General features: G+C 39.2%; 1 protein-coding gene across 1 annotated transcript in view; it reads right to left on the bottom strand.

Annotated features, from left to right (window-relative positions):
• Nucleotides 1–12,462, bottom strand: part of LOC139449746 (glycine receptor subunit alpha-2-like) — a 44,288-nt gene that overhangs the window by 11,754 nt on the left and 20,072 nt on the right. The window contains exons 2-3 of the mRNA XM_071231270.1: nucleotides 3,720–3,793; nucleotides 29–96 (exon numbers count right to left, since the gene is read on the bottom strand). Of these exons, the coding sequence (XP_071087371.1) occupies nucleotides 29–96; nucleotides 3,720–3,793 (142 nt within the window). The remainder of the gene's footprint in view (nucleotides 1–28; nucleotides 97–3,719; nucleotides 3,794–12,462) is intronic.

Genomic DNA, 12,462 nt, shown 5'->3' on the forward strand with positions numbered 1-12,462 from the left:
TGCATAGTATTATTGAAGCAGCGCTTACCATGGAAGCTTCATTGATGGAGTCGAAACTGTCCACATATATTTGGCACTCAACCTCCGTTGGTATCTCTGAAATATACAGCACAAAGTCATTATTAGAGGAATACTCTAGTTATCTAAGGCATGCCGTCGACGTATGTTGATAGCCCATCAACAAAGTCACCGAGCCTGACTACCCGATCCATACCGTCGGCTCGTGTGTCAAGCATGTATTGCTGCGGAGCTATTCTAACCCAGGCTCCCTACGGGATGAAACGCTACAAGCAATTGTTCTCATGAAACTGAAAAAAACCCATTTAAGTAAGTAGTATAAAGTTTGTATTGTAGTAGTATTACCTTTCAGGTAGGAATACTGTCAGGTTTACAGAGCTTGTTAATTTACGAAAAAAAATTCTGTTAGACCAGAGACGAAATTATACAATGTCATATTTTTTGTACGGAATAATGATTAAACACCTGGAATGAAATGCATGAACTTTGTAGGATAAGTCACGGTGTTTGGAACCTTATGATCATGGGTCTGTCCCCGATACGACTTGATTATGTGTCTGGGTTTATCAGCATGCGCACTATACCCTTGCTTGTTGGTTTCATCAACGTGGTAAATGTGTTGGACGACCTCTACCTTCCTCACTTTCGGGCTTTTCTCCCGTATGACGATGACGCGCAATAATAGAAAGGGAATACTGTTCTTACCTCACTCACTCACTCACTCACTAATCAAACGAATACCTGCGATACATAAAACGTCTGCATATACACAATTTGTAAATCGGATTGGAACAAGTACCCCTTAAATCATGTTGAACAAACATTTTGCCCCTTCTTGAAACAAAACTACTAGCTGATGACTTATCTCCCAGTGCTCAAACCCCGAAATGATTCTCTTTGATTTCTTCCTGCTACAAAAACACTATTCTTGGCTCCCTTGCACCGAACTCAACTCACAATTCTTATCATAAAAAATAGGTACGGTAAGTTGTTTTAGTACTCAATGTATTGTTTAGTTATAATAGTGCAGACATGTAAACTTTGTGAGCGTCACTGACATTACACACTGAAAACTCAGATTCACTTTGCCTGTGGAAGAACTGATGGTCGTTGGGGGTTGTTTCTGGTATGTAGTGTTGCAGGAGTGCCCTCCCTTGAAGTGTCAAATACCAGAAACACTTCCGGATATACGCATCAGCACAAACAAATTAATTGATTTTTGCAAACGGAATACAGGTATTTCAGCACTCAATTTGAATCCATATTTATTCATCATGTTTAACAAATTACATTTTTCATGGTTGAGATAAATACATATATTTGGTTCATCTCAACCGCTCGTAAAATACCAAGTCAAGTCAAGTTTCTTCATTTCGTACATATTTAGGCCAACGGCTCATGGTACATTGGTCCACAGTATTAATTATTGACACACGGTAGATAAAGGCATAATACAAATACATTGCGGTATTTCGAATTGTAGTTTGGTTACAGTCAGACATTAACATATTAAATTTATCCAGGGTAGGATAGACATAAAACATTTCATGGATATATTTGTTGTCTTAAGTTATCATAGGCTTTTCAAATTAACAAAAAGTGGTAATCATTTTCCACATAACCAATATTACATATTTTACAAATCCTCAAGTTTCTTGGTACATTGTTATATCTTCCCGTTTCAATATATAAGGAATAAGAACTGCAACGAAAACGAGCTATTGCCGATCTAAATTTACCAATAGTTACAACAGATATATATGGTTCTACAACAAAATGACATTTTAAATAATGAAAAATGATATATTGTAGAGCTCAAGTCAATGATCTGTATGTTTTTGAATGAAGATAGTGTATACTGCAGTGTCATTGTTAAGCGGTATGTTTATGAACGTGAATGGTGATGTAGACTAAAAGTAGTTTGAGAGAACAGTGAAAGGAGGACCTTATCCACCATATGAACATCTTGGTAACCAGAGTCAGAGAATGTCAGAATAGATAATTATTTCCGTATATAAAAGCGACAAACCCCTTTCCACATTCATAAGAAATCTCTGCTCATAGCAGACTTGATGGAAAGATTCCGACTATTTCACGAACATGTGTTTATGAATCACTATCAAATAGTAATGATACCAGGGGTTCGCGAAAAGGTGGGCGTGGCCTGTCCCACCGGTGGCACCCGTCACAAACACGAGTCAACTGTTCACCTGAAAAAAACACAGGAACATGACACATGTCAAAATAGGGAACTGCATCGGACACCATAGTTGTCACTGATGCGTCAAATTTGGAAATGTCCTCCACATACCTACCATAAAACGTTTTCAAAGCTTCAGATTGCCTTAAATGCTGTAACCTTGATCAAACAACTTCTGAGCAAAAGTCATACCACCACACAGTCCCAGAAGTAAGGTTATGTATTAATTTACAAAATGCTATCAGGGAACCCACGAGTACTAAAGGACACTTATCAATCCCAGCGATAAGATGAGTTATAGGCTGCTGGAGCTGAGAAGGGGATAATATTCGATTGGGCTGACTGTCATTTCACATGTAGGCTCTGGGTTATTCAAGAGAGACTCGTTGGTACTGCTAAATGTACAGTAACTTAAGATAATTTGGCGTGCATGCCGTATTTTTGGGCATTAGGCCTTCGTGCAACGTAAGAACCTATTTCTCTTACAAGTGGGTGAGGTGAAGTGAAATCTGGTTTAACGTCGCGTACAAGATTATTGCACTTATATAGCGACGTGCATGTACGTGTGTGTGTGTGTGTGGCTGCTTGTACTAGTCCGGACTGATGCCGATTTATAGTGCAAGCTCACTGAGATACCATGCCGCAGTTTAACATGAATACCCCACTCAGACACAGTATACTGACTCCGAGCCGACCAGTCCTTGTCTAATCTCCTTAATGCCGAGCGCCAGACAGGGTAACAACAAGTACCATCTTTTAACGTCTTTTGGTATGACGCGGCCGGGGATCGAATCCCGGACCTTTCGATCTCCGGGCGGACGCTCTACCACTAGACCACGGAGGCGGTCTGTTACAAGTGGGACTGCGGTGGGGAGTGTGATGAGGTTTCCATGAAGTTCATGCTCCACGTGTAAACGTCAAAGCGCAACTCTGACTGACCCACGAGCAAACCCTAATGTTGTTATAGGTGGGGTGAAATTGATTTAAACGTCGCGTCCAAGACTATTGCACTTATATAGCGACGTGCATGCACGTATAGTGTGGCTGCACGTACTAGTCCGGACTGATGCAGATTTTCAGTCCTAGCTCACTGAGATACCATGCCAGTTGAACATAAATACCCCACTCAGACACAGAATACTGACCCCAAGCCAAGCATTCCTTGTGTTTGCCCCTTAATGACGGGACAGGGTAACAACAAGTATCATCTTTTAACGTCTTTTGGTACGAGGCGGCCGGGATCGATAGCCGGAACTTCCCTCTCCGGGCGGACGTTCAACCACTGGATCACGGAGGCGGTCTGCTTTTGTTATATACTGCGTGAATTATGCTGATCCGTGGGTTCCTTTGGCATGTTAAGGTCACGTATTTGCTAAAGTATGTTTAGCTGTTATAAACATGCAGAGGAAGTTTACTTTCGGTAATCAAAATAACATGGTTTAATAGCCAAGGACAGGAAAGGCCAAAAGTACAAAACCATTCGGATAATACAATGTGTTACCATCGTCAAAGGTTGGTGGAACTTTGCTGTCTTTGTCGATAAGCGTCTGTAGGACTGTGGTCAGACTCTTGGACCTGAAAGGGAAAACATCAATTAGCGAAAACAACCGTGACGTAAATATTTAATTCATTATTTGTAAACAGAAGACAACAACAACAAAACATGATATCACGATTTCACATTAAAGATATCTTAAAACGAATATCTAGTATTAATATCACTGAACCGGTATCAAGATATCTTACAATCATCTACATCTGGGGATCCCTTCCAACCATTGCTTTCATTGGGAACGTGACCTTCATCCTGAGATGGATATTGATGGATGGTGAATTAGAAACTCCAATAATTCCATTTAAGGTCATGGTTCATCCATTGATAGTCCGTTCTAAACCCAACAAATGATTTCATCATATCAAATCATGTTATTCATCTTTGCTTCATTTCCTCCCATCAAAATCGATTTTAGATATCATTGTACGTAGCGATATACCAATTTTGTATATATATATATATATATATATATATATATATATATATATATATATATATATATAAAGACCCAAACCTATATTTCGTCATAAACGTCATACTGAAGAGTCTCTCGTGAGAAGCCAATGATTTCGCTAAAACCCGCTTTACAGCGGACATTAAGAAGAGCTGCTCCCCCAAAGCTGCACTTGGTCTGCAGTACTGAAAGATAATAGCATGTCTAGGCCGCGGAGGTTACTAAAGGGCAATAGCTAGCGGTCTACTTCCAGCCGTTTAACTGCTGCTGCATTAGTAGTAGTAGTAGTAGTAGTAGTAGTAGTAGTAGTAGTAGTAGTAGTAGTAATAGTAGTAGTACAAGCAGCAGCAGTAGCAGCAGTTGAAGTAGTGGCAGTAGCAGTAGTAGTGGTAGTTGAAGCAATAGTAGTAGTTATTATAGAAGTAGAAGTAGTAGTAGTCTCAGTTGCTGTCAAAGAAGTTGTAGTATTTGTAATTTGAAGTAATAGTTGCAGGAGTAAAAGTCATTGAATAACAGTAGTAGTTGTTGTAAAAGAGGAGGTATTAGTAGTAGCAGTAGTAGTAGCAGTAGTAGTTTACACAACAGTAGTAGTTGCAGTAACTAAATTAGTAGTAGTTATAGTAGTGGTAGTAGTAGTAGTAGTTGCAGTATTAGACGTAAATATAGTAGTAGTTGTAGTTCTTGTTGAAGCAGTAGTAGTTATAACTATAGTAGTAGTATAGTAGTAGTAGTAGTAGTAGTAGTAGTAGTAGTAGTAGTAGTAGTAGTAGTAGTAGTTGTAGTAGCAGTTGTCATAGTAGTTGTAGCAGTATTTGCAATTTAAGTTATAGTTGTAGGAGTAACAGTTATTGTAATAACAGCAGTAGTTGTTGTAGAAGAGGAGGTAGTTTTAGTAGCAGCAGTAGTAGTAGCAGTAGTAGTAGTTTACACAATAGTAGGATTTAGACCATAAATCAATCCTTGAGAAGAGAAGAAAATATATTCAAAATTCTTTGTATTTGTGAAAAACATCAATGCTGAAGGTCAGTTTACGCAAGGTGGGGAGCGGTTTCCCAATCGAACGCACGATGACGAAACATCCACAGTAACATTACATACACGTACTATACCAAGCCTTAAGACAAACCCAAATGACTAACAACCACCCTTTGAAGTACTGTGAATCATACAGGGTTCACTTACCCTTCAGTTGGGTCATTTAATTTAATGACATACCCCTTGAGACACACAACTACATAAAAACACGCCAGGAATGAACGCTAACGTGAAATAGACTTCCACAAACCTTCAGCCAGGTCCCATCCCTGATCAATTGCACCAAACAAGTGAGTGGGGATTAAAGTTTCTGCCTCAACGCAGGATGAATCGGCGGATCTTTCACACGTTAAAAATGCAGACGGGAATTCACGTTTCTCGTTTCTTTTCTCAATTATGCGGCTGATTTAATGATTGACTTTCGCATCTTTGAAAAAGTTTGAGCAGTCAGCCGTGGAAGATGCAGAAACTGCCAGAACATCACAGAGATTAAGGGACGCTCCACTGACTTCGTCAAAAGCAATTTAAATGTATTATTCATTTACCAACATGCAAACTGCTACCATCAAAGCCTATCCTTGCAATATACGTCACTTAAGGCAGATCAGGTTTTGTAGGAAATCAATAACAGAATTTATGAGATTAGTACCGGTTTAAATTTCATGGTGAAACGTTAGGATGAAGGTCGTGCAAGGAAAATGTAACCAAAGTCTGTAATACCTCATGCTTAAGCTTTAGATGTGTCCAAGGTGAACTTATGAAAGATGCATCACATGATGATATACTTTCATGATCATAATTTACTTTAATATTTGCATTTAAAAATATGTTATATCTACCTATGGTTTAATTGTAGTAGTACGGGGAAATTCGTTAATCAGAGAAGACAGTAATGCCATCGAATGTATGTTATGTTATTTGCAGTTGGAAAGAAGGACCTTCTGATGTAAGGCTACAGTCCAGGTAAGGATCATATTACGACAATAACGTTAGATAAGTCCAACTTTTTGAGTTGACAAGGTTCAGCATCTTTTCGTGGCTTTTAGAAGCTGGTGTCAATGAAGTTCAGTGTCGGCGTGGTTTTCTGGTGCAGGTGCCAGAACCTTGATGAAGTTCCAATTTACAATTTACAAATTTAATTTCATTATCATTTCATTGTAACGTTGTTGTACATGCTGGTACCATGATAAAGAATAATGCAAGACACGGTTGACGCATGTGTTGCATTCTTGAATTCTTGCAGTGCGACGTTTCTGTACAAATGCTATTACTTAAATTACCTAATCTATATTCATAAGTATACCCTATCTGATAGCTTCTTTTCTTCTTTGTTCGTTAAAATATTCACAAACGTATCTTACTATAAGCTTGGTGTTTGGCAGCCAAACACGCTAAAACAAGACTATTTTGATTCAGCCTTTTGTCCTCGTGTACAACACGAGTATGTGTTCCTTCATTCATAAACAATTTATGTGTACACTGATTTGCAGCGTTGACAAGCAAAATTTAAATCACAATAAAGAAACATTGTACAAGTATTCCTCAAGGAGAATAGAGTAATTTGTAACAGAAGCTCAAATAAATCACATTCAGGCTTGTTCAGCATGCTTAAGATATTTAGAATGTAACTACAAATGGAACAAGTACCGTTTACAAAATGAAAACAAGAATAGTACTTTTATCCGTCTCTATATAACATATAACAAGCTCGTGTACTGAAGATTTATTGTCAGTTCATGGTCACAAAATTAATGGCCAAAAATATAGGGTAACTGGTGGCTGCTTTAAGCAATCAATATTTTTAGAATAGAATGGTGGACGAGGTGAAATGGGGTTAAACGTCGTGTCCAAGATTATTGCACTTATATAGCGACGTGCGCGCACGTGTGTGTGTGTGTGTGGCTGCTTGTACTAATCTGGATGCCGATTTATAGTGCTAGCCCACTGAGACACCATGCCGCAATTCAACATGAATACCCCACTCAGACACAGTATACTGACTCCGAGCCGACCAGTCCTTGGTTTAGCCCCTTAATACCGAGCGCCAGACAGGGTAACAACAAGTACCATCTTTTAACGTCTTTTGTTATGACGCGGCCGGGAATCGAACCAAGATCTTCCGCTCTCCGCGGACAGACGCTCTACCACTAGACCACGGAGGCTGTCCACGGGAGAAAAGGAAACGGAATACGAAAACATAGTAGTTATCAAAAATTGTCTTTTCGGCTTAAATACATAAAGGGGTTTTAAACCAGATAACATCCATCATTTTAAACAAATGAAAAACGTAACAATGTATATTGTATTGTGTTTCCTGATTTGAAAATATAACGCTTATACTCTTTTTAATTCGGACTTTTGTATTTTCAGAAAAAGATATAATCAAAATATAACTATTGATTACCAGGAAGTTTGAGATTAGTGTGGCTATTTTCCGGTGGTAATTCGTCCATCAATCTTGAATAAATATGTTATTCTGACTCGGAACAATGATTGGTGATCACACTGTTCATTTTTAGATCATACATGGACGTATTCACCTCTCTTGTGTAGCCTAGGCTGTAATGACGTGGAACTGCCGCTTCACTGTCTTGAGACTCAACTGAATCATATGAAGTCTTGTTCGCATGCACAACATTTACTAACGTATGCAGAATAAAATGTGTGTACTTTTTACACAAGGGGTTACAAGTAAAATTACCAGGTGTTCGCAAAGTTGTAGTCAGGTGTTGCATATTGAGGGCAGTAGATGCAAAGCTTCATCTTCAGCATCATTTGGTGGCCAGTGTTCAACATGGAAAGACTTATTTCACACTCCAGAGACTAAGGAGATAATTTCTTTTCCAGCTTGTTGACAATTGTGTTTGGCTTATATTTAGACAAATATGTATGGAAGAGTAACAGAGATGAGGCTTGGTGGGAAAGTATTACATAATTGTATTGACGATGAATTGTCGTCTGCACACACATTTGCTAAAGACTGTGAGGTCAAGGATCGCCCAAAACCTGGTGATAAGTGGGTAAGAGAACCTATACCTGTAGCGAAAAGGGTTGGCATCTTCAGCGAACTACAGAACTGTGGAATCCTTTGGGTGTTGGCACAACTACAGTGTTTGATAAAGTGTTTGATAAAATCCTTGTATATGAAGTTTTTAGTGAACATATTTTCATTTGGCTATTGCAGAAGCATAATTTCTATAATGATGAAATAAATGTTTTTGTTTTGAAGTCATTATAAAGCACATTTCAATTCCATCCAACTTCACCTCTGTAAGTCACTATGATTTATTAGTTTTACAAATCCAGGTGTCTGAAACATCTCTAGTCATACGCAAAATGATATTTGTAAAGGTGAGGTCAAGGTGAACTTTAGTTTTTCGCTTTTTTTCTGTTTATTATTTGTTCAGAATATACTGTCAAATCTGTTGGGTGAAAATCGATGCATACGTGTCCACAAGAGTCTTCAGAACAAATAAAGTCTTGTTTATGTGAGGAGTAGCTATTAAGCGTCAGTGGTTGGCATGTCTGCCATTTGCTCTGGAACAACCAAAGAACAATTTTCTGTGCACGTGTTCTGTCTAGAAATATTGTTGCCAGTTTCATACAGTTTACATTGATAAGGAGCGACAAGAAAGTAACAACGGCACAGACATAAACATTACTCTTGAAGTGGAATTGAACAGCATTTTTTCAAACAAGACATAACTTCACCGAGACATTTTGATAACTCCTATTCGCTTTGATGGCTTTTTGGTCATAAAATCTTTTAATGTCAGTCTCCAAGACTACGTTCATGTACACGAAGCTGTGGGGTATACGACCTTCAAGAAGCGAGAAATCAGTCCTATTAACGGAACGTCCTTGGAGACGAAACCAATATGACCTAGATCTTCTAATTGTCAAGGCATACCCTAACAAGAACTGCCAAGCAAGGTTCAATTGGCCAATCACGAGACTGTAAGTAACATTAACGTGACATTTCTCACAATGACATGTCAATAACCGAGTCTTGGCTCCGATAAATAGAGCCCCAGTCTATATAATTATGGTAATCTATTATGTACCATATCATGACCTTATCTGATCCAGCCATCATGCATGAACACAACTGTAATATCAATGTAGAGTTTTCTCAGGCATGTGATATGCTGATGTTGGTTTAAATGTGTTACATATATCATGTCTTCCCTGTCTTTTACTCTACAGCTTTGTCCCGTTCTAACCATCTAAGCAGATGATTGAAGTGCCTCTCGCTTTTTGCATCGACGACCCTAATCTTAGAAGTAGAAACCATTTCTAATCGGGTTAATACTGCAGCAACGTATCTTATTACAAAATCAATAGCTGTCTATACCTGCATATTTTGCTATCTATGTCAGACGAGTTTAATTGAAACTGTTTCAAACAGTGAATTAAAATTGTCAAAGATTAAGGATATACTTATGCCCAATAACAGACAAAAAAGAGTGAAAACAATATTGAAGTGACAAATTCAAGCAGCTTCATCTGTTAATCATTTTACGAAGCTTGATTGATTTTCCAAAGGTCACAGACCCAAGCCTATTTACTGACTTGTCACAGCGAAACAAGCTGCTCAGTTGATTCAAGCTTTTTGTGGATATACATCTAAGGCATCCTGTTGTGTCCTCTCTATTACGCAAGTCCTTCTATGTGAGGCTTAGAACTTATCAATGTGCCCTCGTACATTCTCTCCTTACACCATTTCAATATCGCTGTATCTGCGCTCCACTCAAAACTCAAAACATACGACTGTCAAAGGAAAGAACAGTCAAGTCAATATAAGGATGACATTAAACACTACCTACCAATCACTTTCCATGGATGCGATTAATGAACCATTTATGGAAAGATGATGTTAATGCTACACTGTATCAAGGTCATCTTGAACTCCTGGGCGCAGTCATTAAGCATCTGTTTCATATCTCTCCCGAAACCAATTTTTGTTTTGCAGCTGATTTTGTGTTTGCGAAATTGACATTCTAATTGCAGAATTTCCGATTGATTTGAATTACTCTTTGACGTTTCGTGTTGCCAACACCCACTAGTTAGGGCATAGTGTAACGAGCTTAAGGCTGAACGACGTTTTAATGTAATGAGGTAGGTTAGGCTGACATTAGCATACTTCTTTGAGAGGCAATATCAACAATGATAAAACTGGGCCAGTCTTAAATACACTGCCGGGCAAAAGAAAGTATACTCATGAAATTTGGATTTGACCCAAAACTTACAAAAGTTATCAAAACGTTACTGGGCTGAAAACAGTCACCGAATCACTTTAGGTCCAAAACACAACTACAATACTCGTATAAAAATACATTTTGTTCATTTTGAGCCACCATCAAACATGGGTGTATGCTTTCTTTATCCCGATAGTTTAGTTTAAAAACCTTGATAACTTTATCATCAAGGAAGCACGTATACAACCGGTCAACGATTTGATCAACTTTTGATGTAACGAAGTGGGATATATAGTTTTGGATATAAAGATCACAATGAGAACTCACTGTCGGTTAATAATCGTATCTGATGTCTTTTGTCACGTGAAGGGCCGGTTTTAGTTCTAACGAAGTAAATTAAGTAATATCTGAGGTTTTAATGAATAATTCAAAATGTGAATCAGTATCTTTACGTGATTTAAAACTAGTTACAGCTCCCAAACACTGCCGTCAATTATGGGTGAGGTGAAATGGGGTTTAGTGTCGCATATTGCACTTTTATGACGACGTACCCGGTTTATATAGTATCAGCCTACTGAGATACTATTCAGCAGTTTAACATGGATACCCAACACAAACACATTACACTGACTCCGAGCCGACTAGTTCTTGTTTTTCCCCTTGCCAGACTTAACAAGAACCTCATTTTGACGTCTTTTGGTGTGATGCGACCAGGGCATCGAACACCGACCTTTCGCTCCCCGGGGCGACACTCTACCCACTAGACCACAGATGCGGTCCCTCGAAGCTGGGAATGATAATGAATTGCCTATCACATTTGAACAGTTTGATATGCCGTCCCAAGCAACCCATGCTGGTCGAAAATGGATCGGTTATTTGGTTGATTGCGTGTCAACGTATTCAGTCGACGTGAACTGTCATGTGAATGTCACATACAACTGAATTGTCTGGTCTAAACTTGATTATTTACAGGCCGCCGGCATATGGTGTAATGCTGAGTATGGGGTTAAAAAATATACGAACATACAAATACATGATACTCGGAAGCAGAAGCAACAGAGATCAACACTGTAACGTTAACACGTGCATCATGTTAATCAAAATACAAACATGTTTTTCGTGTCCCCTAATAACCCCTTCCCATGAGAATGCATGCTTGGGCCTCGTTTTCCCACTCATGCATTGCGCTCGGGTCCACTCGGTTTGCTCCTCGATCATCATAATACATCCATCCTATTGACCGAGATGAGCCGAATGTCATGACTTGTCTGCTCCGTCCATCATGTCTCCAAGATGGTTGGTAGGCTGCTTTGTTGTTTTACGCCGCACTCACCAATATTATAGCTATATCACGGCGGTCTGTTAATAATGGAGTCTGGACCAGACAATCCAGTAATTGATATCATGAGCATCGATCCTCGCAATTGGGACACGATGACATGCATCAACCAATTCAGCGAGCCTGACCACCCAATTCCGTTAGTCGCCTCTTACGACAAGCATAGTCGCCTTCCAAGATGGAGAGCATTTAATAGTCTGATGGTATAATATGGTTTACAGTGAAGCCTGGTTAGAATTGACCCCGTTATTCCTGAAACACCGTCTGGACCAGACAATCCAGTGCTTGACATCATGAGCATCGATCCACGCTATTGGGACACGATGACATGCATCAACCAATTCAGCGAACCTGACCATTCAATCCCGTTAGTCACCTCTTTCGACAAGCATGGGTCGCTGAAGACCCGGATCTTCACGGATCTGTATATCCACTGACTAACCCCAATCACATCAATGGGGGCTCATACTGCAGTTATGACAGAAACCTTGATATGTATTTTATACTGCACTTAATAATTTAATCGGGGCGGTCGGGTAGCCTAGTGGTTAAAGCGTTCGCTCGTCACGCCGAAGACCCGGGTTCGATTCCCGACATGGGTACAATGTGTGAAGCCCATTTCTGGTGTCCCCGCCGTGATATTGCTGGAATATTGCTAAAAGC

This window comes from Haliotis cracherodii, unplaced genomic scaffold, assembly GCF_022045235.1.
Source record: "Haliotis cracherodii isolate W230 unplaced genomic scaffold, xgHalCrac1.p SCAF_8, whole genome shotgun sequence".
Lineage (NCBI taxonomy): Eukaryota > Metazoa > Mollusca > Gastropoda > Lepetellida > Haliotidae > Haliotis > Haliotis cracherodii.